Source organism: Manis javanica, chromosome 12, assembly GCF_040802235.1.
Source record: "Manis javanica isolate MJ-LG chromosome 12, MJ_LKY, whole genome shotgun sequence".
Taxonomy (NCBI): Eukaryota; Metazoa; Chordata; class Mammalia; order Pholidota; family Manidae; genus Manis; species Manis javanica.
In genome coordinates, this window is record NC_133167.1 from 39,415,841 (window position 1) to 39,434,751 (window position 18,911).

The window sequence follows — 18,911 nt, forward strand, 5'->3', positions numbered from 1 at the left end:
TCTTTGGCTTTAAATAAGTAAAAGACCCCCTGTTCTATTATTCACAGATTAAGCAAATCTAAACCAAAAATAGTGATTATGTCAATATAGGATATTTACCAACATTAATAAGACTGTGAACTCAAGCTTTACATAAATAATCCATAGTGCAGCTAGTTGGCCTGTGTGATTAAGAATGTGTGTTCTCACATTTGCTTTTGAATTATCCCCACAACTGATTTGTGAAGGTGACTCTGATATATGCAAATATCAATATTCCCTGTTATTAAGATATAACACTGAAATTGATTATGGAAAGTAAAAATATAATCAATCACTAATACTGTTCCTGAAGTGCCAATAAAAACAAAATGTAATCAAAAGAAAACTATTTTGTACATATTTCTTCTGACAAAGACTGAGGAAAAAGACATATAAAAAACTAATATTATCAAAGGCTGTGTGAATGAGAAAATTTATGAAATATAGAGCCTTCAGTATTATTTGTCTCAGAAAACACTGTGTTGAGTGCTTCCTCAAATAATGCCAGAGTTTCCAATAAACTTTTTTTTTCACTTCCTTTTACTATAGAAACTGAAGTGTCTCCCACTGAGTACTTGTAATAATTTGCAGCTCCCTTTTTCATTAAGAACCATATCATCTTCAAACTGCGTATCTGTAACCACTGATACAACCACCTCACATCTGGGTTGGATTGTAACTATAAAAGAATAATAGATATAACAGAAATAGAATTAATAACCAAAGAATAACACACTGTGGCACTTATAAAGCACTCATACTTTCATTAGCAGCCTCCCTACATGTTGCACATTAGCACTGTGATCAGCTATTTAGAGAAAAACTAAGAGGCAGCAGGAGCAAGTAAATGAATCCTGATTTCATTACTATAGAATGCTAAGGGCATAAACACTTGTTTAAAAAGGAAAATGGCTATTCCATTTTATGCCTAAAGATACTGATACCTGTGTTTGCCCTATCAGCTTGCCCAAAAAAAGGTAAAAAAGGTCTTGGGAAAAATTACTGAAAGTAAAAGTAAACTGACCTATGAAAAGGGAATACTCCAGGTATGAGATTTTGTTTTCTGATTTTTGTCTAAATTTTTTTACTCTAATTGTCAAGCTAAATACTGCTACATTTTAGGAGAACCTTGCTCTACTAACTCTGCAACTGTGAACAAGTCTTTGAACCTACCTAATTTTGTTGCCTCATTAAAATCTAGGTGACTTCTATTCAGATACCTATCATATACTGAAGCCTGAAATTGTGAAGCCAAAGCCATTCTGTGACTATTTGAAGCTTTATTAAAACTATTTTATGCATGATCATTCACTGAGAATGTTGAGAGCTTATGCTGTTTTTGCTGATGAATTTTTATAACATATAAAAAGTAACACAGAAATAACCACAGAAATTGAAATTCAAAGTAATCAAATAAACTTGAGTGAATGGGATGATGCTGTTATTTTGCTTCCTATGGGTTTGTCCCCATAGTACCCACAGAGCAGGAAGCTTGCCACTGATATGGCTAGGCCTACACTGAACCAACTGCAGTGGAAACCACAAAGTTTAAATCAATGGATGTCAGACTTAGCTACACATTAGAGTCACCTGGAGAATTTTTGAAGTTCCTCATGGTGGGAAGTATATGTCTGCTATTTACTTTAAAATGAATCATAGAAAAAGAAAAGTTTGGAATTGGAGGAAAGAAAAGATGGCTGATAGGAAGGCAAAGTAGAAACCTCCTCCCAAAAACACATGAAACATGAAAACATAGCAAATACAACTAAACCTCAAAATGACCTGAAGACTGCAGAACAAACTACCTACACCTGGGGAAGAAAAGAAGGCCTCACAGAAAAGGGTAAAGTGGCAAAGCAGAGATCCAGCAGGACCCAAGCCCTCCACACCCCCACCCACAGGATAAAGGAAGAGGAATGGAGCAGGGAGGGAGTAGGAGCCCAGGATTGCTGAACACCTGACCCTGGAGATCTCCTCTGGGAGCATGAGCCCACATTACATGGTACTCTGGTGATGAGTGGGGCTGGACAAAAAAGACAGGCAGAACACTCAGGAAGGCTGAGATTTCAGCTGCTTGTGGAGAACAGGCACACTCTACTGGCCCCCCTGAGACAAAGGCAAAGCAGGCAGTTTGAAAGACTTCCCAACAGTGGGAGGGGTGTCAGAGGGGTGAGGGTTAAATGGAGCTCTCTGCTCAGGAGAAAGGGCAGGTGGATGATGCCTCCCCAGCCCACCCTTGGCCCAAGAGTTCAGGAACACTTGGGAGCCCCAGACATGCTATCTCCACCACTAGCAACATAGTCCCAGGCTCCTCCCTGTGTGCACAGCCTGCAGATGGCCCACTTGGTCTGGCAGTGGTGTTAGACTTTGCTGCTGCATAGGCAGAGGGTGATGCTCCCAGCTTTCTCAGGCCCATTTCAGACCAGATGGGGAAGTGCCTGTGGGAGTCAGTCCCTGGAGCTCCTTCCTCCTGGGAGGGGAGGTTGTGGGAGCTGGGGGGAGCCAAATTCTTCACAGTGGGCCTGGGCAGACACACACAAAAGCCCACCCACCCCATTAACCCTAAAGCCCCTGCCACTGCTGCAGGCCAGGCAAAGGGTAGCCTGCCAACAGCAACTCCAGATGAGACTTCTAAACTGATCACAAAGGTGCGACTGAAGCAAATTGCCCCCCTGGAATCAGACCACAGCAAGCCAGACAGAAAGGCAGCCTCACATACTACACGCCAACAGCTGGGGCTCCTGCAGTGGATAGTAAAGTGTCTTGAGCTTCTGGGCACTAGAGGGTGCTGCCTTCATAAAGCTATTATACCATAGGAAGAAACATAGAAATTGGCCAAATGAGGAGACAGAGGAATATGTTCCAAACAAAACTACAAGAGTAGATACCAGAAAGACGGCTGAATGAACCTGAAGTCACCAATCTTCTAAATAAAGACTTAAAAGTAAAAGTCATAAACATGCTCATGTATCTACAGAAAAATACTCATGATCTCAGGGAAGACTTCAACAAAAAGACAGGAGATCTGCAAAAGAGCCACTGAGAGGTGGAGAATACAGTATCTGAAATGAAACATACAATGGAGGGATTTAATAGCAGACTTTCACAGGTTGAAGAAGTTGTAAGTGATATGGAAATTAGGGAACCATAAAACAGAGAAAAAAATGATCTCTAGGAATGAAAGCATAATAAGAGAGCTGTGTGACCAATTGAAACAAAACAATACTCGCATAATAGGGGTACCATGAGAAGAGAAAGACAAAGTGATAAAAAGTCTCTTTGAGGAAATAATTGTTGAAAACTATCCCAGTCTGGGGAAGGAAACAGACACTCAGATCATGGACGTTCTGAGAGTCCCTAACAAAAGGAACCCCAGGAAGACAACTCTAAGACAAATAATTACACTGGCAAAAATCAAGGACAAGGAGAGAGTATTGAAAGAAGCCAGAGAGAGAGAAAAGATTATTTATACAGGAAACCCCATTATGCTATCAGCAGACTTCTCAGCAGAAACTTTACAGGCCAGAAGGGAGTATCATGATATATTTAATGTAATGAAACAGAAGGAACTTCAACCAAGAATACTCTATCCAGCAAGATTATCATTTAAATTTGAAGCAGAGATTATACAATTTTCATATAAACAAAAGTCAAAGGAATTAACCACCACCAACCCAGCCCTACAGAATATGTTACAGTAACTGCTGTAGATTGAAATTGTATCAAACAACTTCTCAGACCACAATGGTATGATACTAGAAATAAATTACTCAAAGAAAACAAAAAAGCCTACAAACACATGGAGGCTAAACAATGTGCTTCTAAATAATCATTGGATCAATGACCAAGTTAAGAGAGAAATCAAGCAATATGTGGAGACAAAACAAAAACACAACAGCTCAAAACATGTGGGATGCAGAGAAGGCAGATCTAAGAGGAAAGTACATAGCAATGCAGGCTTACCTCAAAAAACAAAAATAACCCCAAATAAACAGTCTAAAGTCACAATTAAAGAAATTGGAAAAAGAACAAATAAAGTCCAAAGTTAGTAAAAGGAGGGAAATAAAGATCAGAGCAGAAATAAAGAAAATGAATAAATGGAAAATAAAAATAGAAAAAAAATAGATGAAATCAGGAGCTGATTCTGTGAGAAAATAAACAAAATAGATAAACTTCTAGCCAGACTTATCAAGAGAGTATACACATGTAAACAAAATCATAAATGAAAAAGGAGTAATCACAATGGACACCACCGAAATACAAAGAAATATTGAAGAATACTATGAAAAATTATATGCCAATAAATTGGACAACCAAGAAGAAATGGAAAACTTTCTAGAAAAATACAACCTTCCGAGACTGACCCAGGAAGAAACAGAAAATCTGAACAGGCCAATTACCAGAGCAATGAAATCAAATTGGTAATAAAAACTACCTAAAAACAAAATCCCAAGTCCAGATGGCTTCACAGCTGAATTTCATCAAACATTTAAAGAAGAGCTAGTACTCATCCTTCTTAAAGTATTCAAAAAGGTAGAAGAGGAGGGACTACTTCTCAACTCATTCTATCACTTCCAAACACCATCACTAATACCAAAACCAGACAAAGACACCACACACACACACAAAAAAAAGAAAATTACAGACTAGTATCCCTGATGAACATAGATGCAAAAATTCTCAATAAAATATTAGCAAACCAAATTCAAAAATACATCAAAAAGATCATCCATCTTGACCAAGTCGGGTTATTCCAGGTATGCAAGGATGGTCCAATATTAGAAAATCCATCAATATCATACATCACATCAACAAGAAAGACAAAAATCACATGATCATCTCAATAGATGCTGAAAAAGCATTTGACAAAATTCAACATCCATTCATGATAAAAACTCTCAACAAAATGGGTATAGAAGGTACATACCTCAACCTAATAAAGGCCATATATCACAAACCCACAGCCAACATCATACTCAGTAGTGAAAAGCTGAAAGCTTTTTCTCTAAGATTGGGAACAAGACAATGATGCCCACTCTCCCCACTTTTATTCAACACAATACTGGAGGTTCTAGGCAAGGCAGACAACACAGAGATAAAAGGCATCCAAATTGGTAAGGAAGTAGTTAAACTCTCACTATTTGCAGATGACATGATATTTTACATAGAAAACCCTAACAACTCTACCAAAAAACTACTAGAATTAACAGCTGAATTCAAAGGTTGCAAGATACAAAATTAATACACAGAAATCTGTTGCATTCCTATATACTAACAACAAACTAGCAGAAAGAGAAATCAAGAAAACAACTCCATTTAAAATTGCATCAAAAAGAATAAAATACCTAGGAATAAACATAACCAATGAGGTGAAAGATCTCTACTCTGGAAACTATAAGACCCTCATGAGAGAAATTATAGAAAACAACAAAAAAGGAAATCTGTAAACATGGACAGGAAGAATTAATATTGTCAAAATGGCCATTCTGTCTAAGGCAGTCTACAGATTCAGTGCAATCCCTATCAAAATACCAAAAGCATTCTTCAATGAACTAGAATAAACAGTTCTAAAATTCATATGGAACCATAAAAGACCCCGAATAGCCAAAGCAATACTGAGAAGGAAGAACAGAGCTGGAGGGATTATGCTCCCTGACTTCAAGCTCTACTACAAAACCACAGTAAACAAAACAATTTGGTACTGGCACAAGAACAAACCCATAGATCAGTGGAACAGAATAGAGATCCCAGATATAAACCAACACATATATGGTCAATTAATATATGATAAAGGAGCCGTGAATATACAATGGGGAAATGACAGCCTCTTCAACAACTGGTGTAGGGAAAACTGGACAGCTACATGTCAGAAAGTGAAACCAATTTATTGTCTAACCCTATACACAAAGGTAAACTCAAACTGGATCAAAGACCTGAATGTAAGTCATGAAACCACAAAACTGTTAGAAAGAAACACAGGCAAAAATTTCTTGAACATAAACATGAGCAACTTTTTCTTGGACACATCTCCTCAGGCAAGGGAAATAAAATAAAAAATGAATAAGTGGTACTACATCAAACTAAAATCTTCTGTACAGCAAAGGATGCCATCAGCAGAACAAAAAGGCACCTTACAATATGGGAGAATATATTCATAAGTGACTCATCTGATAAGGGGTTAACATCCAAAATATATAAAGAACTCACATGCCTCAACACCCAAAACACAAATAACCCGATTAAAAAATGGGTAGATACCTGAATAGATGCTTCTCCAAAGAAGAAATACAGATGGTTGACAAGCACATGAAAAGATCCTCCACATTGCTAACCATCAGAGAAATACAAATTAAAAGCACAATCAGATATCACTTCACACCAGTTAAGATAGCCTCTATCCAAAAGACAAGAAATAACAGATGCTGGCAAGTATGTGGAGAAAGGGGAACCCTCCTACAGACTGCTGGTGGAAATGTAAACTAGTTCAACCATTGTGGAAAGCAATATGGAGGTTCCTCAAAAAACTAAAAATAGAAATACCATTCCACTCCTAGGAATTTACCTGAAAAAATCAAGATCACAGATTCAAAAAGACATATGCACTCCTATGTTTATCACAGCACTATTTACAATAGCCAAGAAATGGAAGCAACCTAAGTGTCCATCAGTAGATAAATGGATAAAGAGGTGGTACATATACATAATGGAATATTCTTTAGCCATAAGAAGAAAACAAATCCTACCCATTTGCAACAACATGGATGGAGTTAGAGAGTATTATGCTCAGTGAAATAAGCCAGGCAGAGAAAGACAAGTACCAAATGATTTCACTCATCTGTGGAGTATAAGAACTGAAGGAACAAAACAGCAGCAGCAGACTCAAAGAACCCAAGAATGGACTAAGTGTTACCAAAGGGAAAGGGACTGGGGAGGATGGGTGGGAAGGGAGGGATAAGAGGAAAAAGGGGCATTAAGATTAGCACACATAATGTGCAGGGGGCGGGCAGGGAGGGGCACAGGGAAGACAGTATAGCACAGAGAAGACTAGTGATTCTATAGTATCTTACTGATGGACAGTGACTGTAATAGGGTATGTGGTGGGGACTTGATAATAGGGGGGAATGTAGTAACGACAATGTTGCTCATGTGAACCTTTGTAAGACTGTATATCAAGTGGAAAAGACAAATACCAAATGATTTTGCTTATATGTGGAGTATAAAAACAAAGCAAAACAGAAGGAACAAAATAGCAGCAGACTCATAGACACTGAGAAGGGACTAGTGGTTACCAAGCGAGAGGGGTTGGGGGTTGGAGGGAGGGTAAAAAGGATATTGGGGCACAATAATTTGCAATCACAATATACGTTGGTCACAGGGATGGTAGTTAAGCAAAGAGAATACAATTAATGATTCTGTAACATCTTGTTACATTGATAAATAGTAGCCTCACTGGAGGGGGTGGGGATTCAGGGGTAACTGTTGAACCACTGTTTTGTATATTTGAAAACAATATACTATTGTACATTGATACTAAAAAAAAAGAAAAGGAAAGTGGATGGACAGAGGAAATGAAAATGAAAGATGGTTAGTTAGGCAATAAGCAAGTACAAAAAATGTTAATGGTAGAATTTGGATGGTGGGTGTACATACATTCACAGTAAAATTCTCTCAACTTTTCTGTATCTTTAAAATTGTTCATAATAAAATATGAGGGAAAAAATCACCATGACAAGGCTTGCACCCTACAGCAATTAAATTGGAATCTCGGGGAGTAGGCCCCAGGCTTCAGTACTTTTGAAAGCTATGGGGTGATTCCAATGTGCAGCAATAGTCAAGGATCACTGGACTACATGGGATGAACTGAAGTCCAGTTAGGCTTGGCAGCTGCAGACATACCTCATTTTATTGCACTTCACTTAATACAGATTTTACAAATTGAAGGTTTGTGGCAACCTTGCATCAAATAAATCTATAGATACATTTAATTTTTTTAATTTTTTAATTTTGATATCATTAATGTACAATTACTTGAACATTATGGTTACTAGACTCCCCCCATTATCAGGTCCCCCACATGCCCCATTACAGTCACTGTCCATCAGCATAGTAAGATGCTATAGAATCATTACTTGTCTTCTCTGTATATACTGCTTTTCCCATGTAACACTGATATCATTTTTTCTACAGCATTTGGTCACTTCATGTCTCCATCACATTTTGGTAATTCTCACAACATTTCAAACTTTTTCATTATATTTGTTATGGTGATCTGTAATCAGTGATTACAGATCCCTGAAAGCTCAGCTGATGGTTAGCATTTTTTAGCAATAAAGTATTTTTTGTTTCAGGTATATACATGGATTTTTTATTCAGACATACTGCTTCTGTATACCTAATAAGCTACACTGTATAACTTTCGTAAGTCCTGGGAAACCAAAAAAATCATTTGATTTGCTTTTTTGCAATATTTGCTGTATTGCTGTGGTCTGGAACTGAACCCAGTATTGAGCTGATTTTATAAATAATCTAATAGAGGCTTGACAGACATGTCAGTTGTAACTCATCTCATCTGCTGAAGGTGCTTACCATAGATTAGCAGAAGAGAACAGGCCCAGAAATGGCAGGCTATCTTAAGGGCAGTTGATAAACCTTGGTTGTGAAACAGTGCCTGTAAAAAAGATAAAGCTCTTTGATCACTATTTGTGCATTTTTAATTAGTATTTTCCAGAGGCAGTGATGCATTTAAGTATAATCATCTATACCTGTGTAACCCTGAGCAATCTTAATTTTCTTGAGTTTCATCTATTCACCTATAAGATGAGAGGGAGAAACACACCTCTCTTACCTACTTCTCACTGGCAAAGATAGTCAGTAGTATAGGCTGGGTGCATAGATAACTACAGGTACAGAAGAACTTTCTCCTTTGTAAAACTAATAATGCTATGGAAGCTATGACCCATGATTTTGTCCTTATCTTTCCTGAAAGGAATGAAGTATATTCTTAAGTACTTAGGAAAAATCTCTAAGTGCTCATAGCCAACCTAAAACCAAATTTTGGCTGGGAATGGAATAAATTTAAAATTTGTTAGTGAGTCTGATGTTATCTAAACCTTTTAGACCTCAATTACATAATATTTGAAGTTATCCTCATAATTCTAAGGAGAATGCATGCCTTTTTTCTGCTCATATTCTGTTCATAGATATTTAGGCAGTTTCCAATTGCTTAAAAACAATGCTGGTATGATGAATTCTTGTATATGTCTCCTTGTACTCATATGCAAAAGATTTCCTAGGCTAGGTATAATTGGTGGGAAGAAAATTACTGGGTTGTAGGATGCACATATCTTGAATTTTACTAGAATTTGTCAAATTTTCCTGAAAGTAGTTCTATCAGTTTAGAAAGCAGTTTACATAAGAGGCTATAGAATTATATGTTAAGATGGATGAATATCATCCAATAATACAATATACTGTTTAGAGATAGTTAAAATAAATTTATTGAAAAAGAATGGAAATGATAAACACATGACCTTGATCTAAATTACTGCTGTTCCTGAGACTGGCTGATAAACTAGCTATGAAAGCTGCTTGGATTTTAATGACACAGAAACACCAGATCTCTTGGGGGCAGCAGGATTTGCTTCTATGTTCTTTCCCATTTGAATATCCTGAATTAGAAATCCTGTCATATAAGAAACTTAATATACAAATTAAAGTGCTTCATAGATGAAAACATGACATCTGACAAGTTTCAGGGCATTTTATTGAGTACCCAGAGACTGAGTTAGGATAAATTATCTGAGAAATATTATGAAATAAAGATATTCTGTGTTTTGATGAAGAGAGGCAAATCTAAAAGTCTTCAAAGTGTATCAGTCCATTTGCCATTGGGTCTATAGGTTAACAGCAGTCTGCTGTTATTTAAAGTAAGAACAATTGTTGCATCGGTACCTCTCTTTCGAAGCAGCCATTTTAATTTTGAATCTTAAATGAAAACCATGATGGACTCTTACTGATGCCTTTGGGGAGAACCGGAGCAGTATTATACTGTACACTGGCAAAGAGCAACAGAAATAGGCAGAGAGGGATCCTGCTGATGAAACGAGGTATTTACTGAGACAAAATGTGTTTCCATGCAACCTTTCCAATGAAACAGTATTAGCACTCAAATTTTAACAGTACCTGAAAATGTCCAGTAGCTCTCACCAAGAGGTGTTCACCCTCCACAGGCAGGGAACAAGCAAAGATATCAAGAGAAGAAAAAGTTGATTTAAATAAAAAATTCTGGAAGAAATTTTCCTTAATTTAGGGATAGGCTCACTAATGTTAATTGCTGATTTATAGAAAATGGTTAGGAATAAAAGAAAGAAAATGTGGAAAAACACATTTGGAGATCTGTGAGTAAATATTAATGATTTTACCCCTCCAAATAATCATTTTCTTTAAAGAGAAAGATGCGAGAAGTCATCTTTATGGCTTAGTTTAAAAATATAATTCAGTGTATAAGAATTCCATTTATTACACTTCTGTAATCCTGTTGGTAAAAGACAATCTATATCTCCTTGCACAATGACAATTCTTATTATCCATACTATAAAAAGGGTTTTGAATGCTAGGTACCACAATTCCTTTAAAAATGAAATATATTACCCACAAAGTCTCACTGTTACATTCCTAAGTCATGTTAATTTGGAGTATTTGGAAAACTGGACAAACTCTAGTAAAATTCAAGCAAGAGAAACCAAATGAGTAATCTCAGCACGTTAAATGGCTGTAGCCCACTTTTGGCTGTTGAAATAGCTGTATTAGTGAAATAGCATTTTTCGTATGATTAGAAAAACTCAGGATTGCTTTTTTACATGTTTTAAGGATTCTCTGATTTTTGCAAAACTTGTGACGTCCTTTTTCCCCTTTAGTGTGTACATCTGTGTGTGTGTGTGTGTGTGTGTGTGTATGTATATATCAAATAAATGGGCTTATTTTGTTACTCTGTTTTCCCCCTAGATAAAAGTTAAACAGCTAGAAGAACAACTACAGTCTTTTGCTAAAAACACTTCACAGAATGACCATCTATGCAAGACGAACAAGGCTCTAGAGTGGAAATATGCTCAGGTCTGATTAATAACTAGGAAACAGATTGCTGCTGTATTATTTGAATTAGTTTTTAAGAAATTGATGACTTTCTCCACACCTTACCATACAAATCCCACAAAGATGAATATTCTCTCACTTGACTAAATTCAATGAACATTTTTTAAACACCCACTACCCACAAGTTTCTGCTAAGCCATAGAGAAATGCATAAAGATGCCTGAAACAGGATTGGTATATCAACTGGCTTATGCTCTAATTTTAGAGGTCTAGGAATATAGTCAATAAACTTCATTACAGAACAGAGAGTTATGCCTTTCAGAAGCAGAATAGATTGTATTATGAGCACTCATAGGTAGCACCGTTACGATGGAAACATTGAGAAATGCTTTCACAGGGGAAGTGGTTTCACAGAGGAAGCCTTAAAACATTCGGCAGATGTTAAACAAGTATCTTTGGTTTTTGAATTACAGGCAAACTCAGAACTCAGTGCCACCAAGACACACCTGCAACAGCTCACCTGAAAGAGCTGTTAGTAGTGAAGGTGATTACTTGTCAGTATGTGGCCAAGGAAGCTGAAAACCTGCAGGTCACGTAGCATTTTAGTAAATGAGTAAAGAAAGACAAAACGCATATACACATTTAGTGAAGAAAATAACCCAGGAATGTGTTATGTAAAGAGATTCACTTCAGTGTCTTATAAATTTACCATGTATGAAATCATCATTTTTTAAATCTTTAACATTCAGCATAAGCATGTGCGCCTTTTGTATCTGTAACTCTGTGCTCATAAAGCCCTGGTAACCAAGGAACCATATTGTGACTTCACACAGAATCCTGTTAGGGTTCTACCCCTGAGCATGCTGGTAAACCGGGCCTTTGTGAGATAGGCTCTTCTGCAGGGAGTTTGATTCAAAGTGTGTTTCTTCACTAGGACATATTTTACAGTGCGATTTCTTCATTCTAAAAGCAAAGGAATACATTTCCAAGCATATTTTCCACTGCGGTTTCATTTAGCACATTGTGTTGTTTCTCCTAGTAAAAGGGGAACTCGAAAACAATTCTACTTGAGTTGATCTTACTGTTTCTAATTGGTGATGCTGCCCAGAAGAAGTAAGTCTCCGGAGAGGCCTGCACTTTCCAGGCTGCCTGAAAGCTATCAGCCCCACGCGAACACTGGGAAGGAAGGAGCTGCCTCCGCTGCACTGCCCAGTGTCACTCCCAACTCCACACGCCATGTGACCTGTGCGCCGACCCGGACTTTGAGGAGATCTTCTCAGGAGATTGGAGACTCTGGAATCTCTCTAAAGACTCTTTTCAATGCTATTAAAACTATGGAGGGAAGGCTGGAAGGTAAAATAGACAGTCTTGCTTCAAGACCATTAATAAATGATGAGTCGCCAAATTTTCTTAAAGTGAATTCGGTAAGTGAAGACCACAAATTAAATGGTAAGGGAATTCCAACTTACAACACAATGAAGCAAAGTAGTAACAATAACAACCCAGAAAGATAATGTTTGGAGGTATGAGTAACAATAAAGAAATCAGGTTCTTCACAAATAGGAAAAACTGACAAGGTAGATTGAAACCAGTATTCTGGCTATCACATAATTCATTTTTATTTTGGACATAGAAATACCAGATTTGCCTCAACAGTAACCATTCAGGTTTTTAATTTTTTTTAAATTTAAAGGTATCTACCTAACCTTAATATCTGCAGTAAAATATTTAGAGAAAGTCTGATTTTAAGAGAGAAATACTTTAAAGCCCTAAAAACTTGAACATGGACAATATTTTCCAAAGAAAACTTTTTAGAGCATCCATCTTTGTTTGATACATAAAAATAGAAAGTACTATAGCTTGTCTTCTACAGTTGACTAGAACATTTCTGTGAACATTTTTTGCTAGTGGCCTTATAAACACTAGTAAAATTGTGTTTATAAGAAGGTTATAAAATACAGTCTGCTTTTTGTACCTTTCTAAAACAAAATCAAATAGGTTTTTAGAACCTACATATTGGCAGCTTGTGTACTATTTTTGGATCCTCACAGAAAAAGTATTTTAAGTGTTACAGGTGAAAAGTTTTAAAGAAGTGTAATAACCTTGAGGAAAGTGTGGGGAAAACATTCTTTTTTGCTGTTGGGAGTATAAAATGGTACAACTTCCTCTGAAGGGCAATTTGGCAATATTTATTACTTTCCCCCACAATTGTACTTCTAGGACTCTTACCTACAGATACACTAGCTTGTACATGTGACATGTTTACAAGGTTACTCGTAACCATGTTCGGTAGCAGCAAAACACTGGAAACAACCAAGATTCCATCAATAAGACACTGGCCAAATAAATCATTGTGTATCTATGGTTTGGAATACTGCTGAAAGACATATATACAATACATATGTGTGTATGTATAGTTTAAAACAAGATGCAGAAGAGTACATGTAGAATTTTACTGTTTGTGTTCCAAAGGGGTAGAAGAGAAAGAATGTATACACTTGTAATGCGCAGATACCTAATTCACAATACATTGATTTTATATAAAATCAATTTACATTTTTTTAAAAACTTAGTTTTGCATAAGGAAACTCAGTGTTTGGGAAATTTTACACTTCACTCTTATGTACCTTAAGTGTAATGTGAACTGTGCTTTCTACTCAAAATAACTTTATGAACATTTCATTTTCAACAAAAGTGAAAGCAGAAAAAGGATGGCCTTTTCAGCACACAGTGCTGGAGCAACTGGGTAGGCATATGCAAAAGCAAACAAAAATCCTTTGATCTATACCTCACACAGTATATAAAAATTAACTCAAAATTGATCAGAGCCCTAAATGTAAAACCCAAAACTGTAAAATGTTTAGAAGAAAACAGGAGGAAATCTTTGTGACCTTAAATTGTGCAGATTTCTTAAGCGTTGACATCAAAAGCATAATGTCATAAAGGAAAAAGATGATAAATTAACAGCTGCGCTTTTCAAAGATATTGGTAAGATAATCAGAAGATAAACTATACACTGGAAGAAAATGTTTGCAAATCACCTATCTGATAAAGGACTTGCCTCCAAAATATGAAAAATTCTCAAAACTCACTAGGAAAATCCAAGAAAAAGAATGGCAAAATATTTGAACAGGCATCCCACCAAAAAGATAAATTTGGGCGGTAAATAAGGACTTGAAAAGATGTTAAACACTAGTCGTTAGGGAAATGCAAATTAAAACCACAATGAGATATGCCTCCATACCTATTAGAATGTGTAAATTGAAAAGCTGGTCATACCAAGTGTTAGTGAGGATGTAGAACAACTGGAAGCCTCATACACTGCTAAAAGGAAGGTAATGTAATGCAAACACTTGGGAAATAGGTTGGTAGTTTCTTTAAAAGTGAAACATAACCACTACAGTATGACCCAGCCATTCCACTCCTAAGTATCTACCAAAGATAATGAAAGCATACGCCTGCACAGAAACTTGTACACAACTTTTCACAGCATATTTGTTTGTAATAGCTTAAAACTGGAAATAATTCAAGTGTCCAGCAGATGAATGGATAAGTAAATTGTGGCATATCCCCATAATAAAATACTATTCAGCAACAGAAAGGAATGAACTATTGATAAACACAGAAGATTGAATGAATCTCAAAATAATTATGCTGAATGAAAAAAGCCACTCAAAAAAGTACATACGATTACATTTATATAAAATTCTAGAAAACAAAAACTAATTTATTGTGATAGGAAACACAGATCGGTTGTTGCTTTGGGTAGAGATGTAGGAACAGGAGGAGAGAAGGGAGAGATTACAAGGAGGCATAAGGGAACTTTTGGGATGATGGAGATGTTCAGTGTTTTGACGATGGTTTCAAGAGTTTATACACATGGAATATACACTGTAACTATACACAGCTTATTTTATGTCAATTATACCCCAGTAAAGCTGTTACAGAATAATGTGAATGTATTACCTATACAAAAATCAGTTGTATTAAATAACATTATATTAAATTCTATATAGAAATAGAAAACGGTGGCCAGGGGATGGGTTTGGGGAGATGTGAATACAAAGAAATACCACAAGTGAAATCTTTTGTGGTGATGGAATGGTTCTGTATCTTGACTGTGGTGGCATTCACATAATAATGTTCATAAAGCTATGCACATGGGCACACACACAGATGAACAGAGGTTAAAAAATGGTGAAAACTGAGTAAGGTCTATAGTCCACTAATCTAACTAACAATAATGAACCAAAGTCAATTTCCTGGTTTTGGTGTTGAACTACAGCAATATAAAACATCACTCATCAGAGGCAGGGCAAAGAGTACATGGGAGTCTGCACTTTTTTTTGCAACATCCTGTAGGTCTATAATTATTTCAAAATAAAATTTTTTAAAAGAGTGATGTTTAGTATGAAGATCACCTGAAATGATTGTGTAGATACAGCAAGTGTTTTGAGATATAAATATCTAATTCTTCTAATAAGGGTTCATTCTTCTGTGATACTATTTAGTACTTAATCATCTTTGCTTTTATTCTATTCATGCACTTACATTAAATTTTTCAAATTCCATGATCATATTTCTCTGTAATTTTACATCTTAGCTTCATAGTCTTATCTCCTTTACCCCTTATTCTGTACTTGGATCATCACAAACCATATATAAGGCTTGTCCATGTTTATTCAGGTTTTTTTTTTGCTTTGTAGTTTTCTTTAAACAATGAATAATGCTGGTTCTTATTTATAGTAAGAATATTTAAACATTTTAAGTTTGATTTCTAAATTGCTGCATCTTATTATGCTTTTGGAAAAGTTACCATTCCTTTTTTTCTACCAAGGAGAAATCCATTCTTGAAAAGAATGAGGAGGAGCTCTCACAAACAATGAAGTGTCGTGTTATAGCCCCGAGAGAGACTCAGAAGTTGAAAGGAGACCTCGAGGCTTTGGAGGACGGGGAGAATAAGAAGGCAAGGCATCAATCCTCTTTGAAGTCTCTTACTGAGATGAGGCTCTTATGAAATCTTTTGCAAGACATAATCATTTCTTGTTACTTTACTAAGAAAAAAATGAGGATTGGTAAAGGAAACTTTAGAAGACCTTTAAAATACTTCCCTTAAAAATATATAACTTAATTCCAATTTTTTAAATTCCTGTCTCAAAATCATCAAAAGTCCAAATTTTTCTGTTGAAACACATCTGACCTAGGTAATAACAACTTCTGCCTACTTATGTCTTATTAACATGATATAAAACTGCTATGATTTCATATTGTTAAATCACTAAATGCTTTCTAGTTAACAGTGTATTTGCTTGATGGGAACAGAGGTCACAGCCCAACTTGTCCTTGACAGCAGCTACTATATTTTCCATCTCTGAAGAGGGTTGTGAGTTACATCATTCTTCAGCAGCTTCTACTTTATTTTTTTCTAAAAGAATTGATGAGTTCCACATGTGATTTGTTCTTGCCCCCTGTCATAAGAGAGCTGAGCAGGCCCAGCGCAGGCCAACATGGGACCACCATTAGACCCCAGAAGTTGTCGATCCTGAAGTCTCCAGTTCCAATATGTGCTGGGACTCTGACAGTTGTTGGAAAGCCCTGCTCAGTCTCCATAGGATCCATAGGATAAGGGGTCTAGTTGTCTTTTTCTCAAAGACACAATAACATAAACAAAATAAAAATGTACTTTATTCCTTGGAGCATTCTAATATGGCTGGTTTCCATGCTCTTCCCTGGAAGTAAGGGGACTGAGCAGCAGCAGAGTAACCAGAAAGCATCAAATAATTTTGTCTTGTCTCATTATCTGTTAGGTGGGAAACTTTCAGCAGCAATTGGCAGAGGCTAAAGAAGACAACTGCAAAGTTGCACTCATGTTGGAGACCATGCTGACTTCTCACAGTAAGATGCAAGCTGCTCTGGAAAAAGTACAAATAGAGCTTGGGCTGAGGGACTCAGAGATTGCAGGCCTCAAGAAAGAAAGGTACGGGAGATTATTTTTCTGTCTTTGTACTTGTGATTTTCTAATGCATAGGAAGGAGCACGGTGCCATCAAGAAACAAAGTCACTTTATAGAGCTTCCTTTGTGAAAAACTCATGGTGTTAAAAGAACTAGCAAATTAGGGAAAATACAGAACTAGAAATAACCCTGATTTCTGAAATTCAAAATTCTCATATTTTGTAGTGATATAAAAGAGTATGTATTCTAGAAATTCATGTGATACGTTGCTGTAATACCCTTGCTGTATTCTATACCATTTAAACCTCCCTTTAGGGCTACAGAATAGTAATTGTCAGGATAATTGAAGCTAAGTGCCTACTTAGGTTTGAATTAATTATCCATTTATCAGTGTCCTATTTAAAGATTAATAATTATTTTAGAACATGCTGAGAACAACTGCTAGCCATGTTTTATAGGTAGACTACTTGGAATGTTTCAAAGTTACATAAAAGTTTCCCTTTTAGGTTAATGAACAAATGGTCTGAATTTAGGAAAACCTCTAAAATAAATTGTAGTGTCTTAGTGGTACATGTTACCTCTATGCTATGGGCGTACAAGTGAGTTTTATATACTTCATTGTGCTGCTTTATTTTTTACATATTGTGTGTATCTGAGCTTAAAAAAACAAAGTGATGGTTATTAAAAAGATTTACCATTCATAGTAAAATTCTCGGTAGCTGTTGTTTCTAGAAGCAAAGACAGCAAGACAATCCATCCAGAGGTGATACATTTTTGTACTAGTGATACACACACACACACACACACAGCACAATAAAATTACCAGCCCATGGGTTAGTTGTTAACACATATTGATAGTTTAATGTACCAAGGCAAATTAAATTACAGATGGGACAAATTTTAATCCACAGAAGCCTCAGTTTCTTAATATGAAGCCGAGGCTGCTGATTGTCACCTGTCAACTCTCAGATACTCTGAGCATCTGTAGCCTACTCCATATGCTACGCGGGCTTCTTGTAAGAAGAGTGCCCTGTAGGTCCCAACAGTATTATTCCCGGGTGGTTCTTTTCTATAGTTACCTATTCTGTGTTTTCCAATTTTAGGGCTCTAAAAGAACAGAGGGTGCAAAAACTAGAAGCAGAAGTGGACCAGTGGCAGGCGAGAATGCTTGTTGTGGATGCCCAGCACAACAGTGAGGTATGGGTCAGGGTTTTATAGATAATTTTTATTTATTTATTTATTTAATTGTCCTCTTGTATTTTAGAAAAATGGAAAAAAACAATTGGTAAATTTCCTTCCTATTCAAATCTGTGCTTTGGACAGTGACATAATTACAAGTGGGAAATGCACCTGCGGTCTTATAGTGACTTTCACAGTTATGCCTAGTTCTCTGTGTCTTATATGGTCCACATTATTATCATTTATTAATGCATAAATGATTGTAGAAGGTAAAGGGCTTAGAGATTAACTTTTATCTCAGGCAGTAGTAGCTAGAGTGATCCCACTATTAATAAGACACACACCTGTGTGTGCTCACATGTATACACACACACACACACATGAACATACAGCTGTATATAGGCACATATACAAAACATGGGTAGTTCATATAAATAAGCTTTTTCTGGAAGGATATACAAGGATAAACAAGTTGTCAGTTCTTATCTCTCTAGGCAGCAAGACCAGAAGGTCATAGGATCAGGAGGGGGGGATTCAACTAGTCTAAAATTTTAAACTTAGGATAAATTAAGTTGACTATTTTCCAAAGCTCTCTAGTGATCTAATGGAACATTACCCTTCCCATTCGTTCTAAGAGTTTCCTAAGCAATGTCTGTAATAAGTTCCC

The 18,911-nt window shown here is 36.4% G+C and overlaps 1 protein-coding gene across 1 annotated transcript in view; it reads left to right on the plus strand.

The window, feature by feature from the left end:
- Positions 1–18,911, plus strand: part of LOC108409014 (coiled-coil domain-containing protein 150) — a 45,476-nt gene that overhangs the window by 6,979 nt on the left and 19,586 nt on the right. The window contains 4 exon segments of the mRNA XM_073218420.1: positions 11,026–12,536; positions 15,950–16,078; positions 16,920–17,089; positions 18,169–18,262. Of these exon segments, the coding sequence (XP_073074521.1) occupies positions 12,210–12,536; positions 15,950–16,078; positions 16,920–17,089; positions 18,169–18,262 (720 nt within the window). The 5' untranslated portion in view covers positions 11,026–12,209.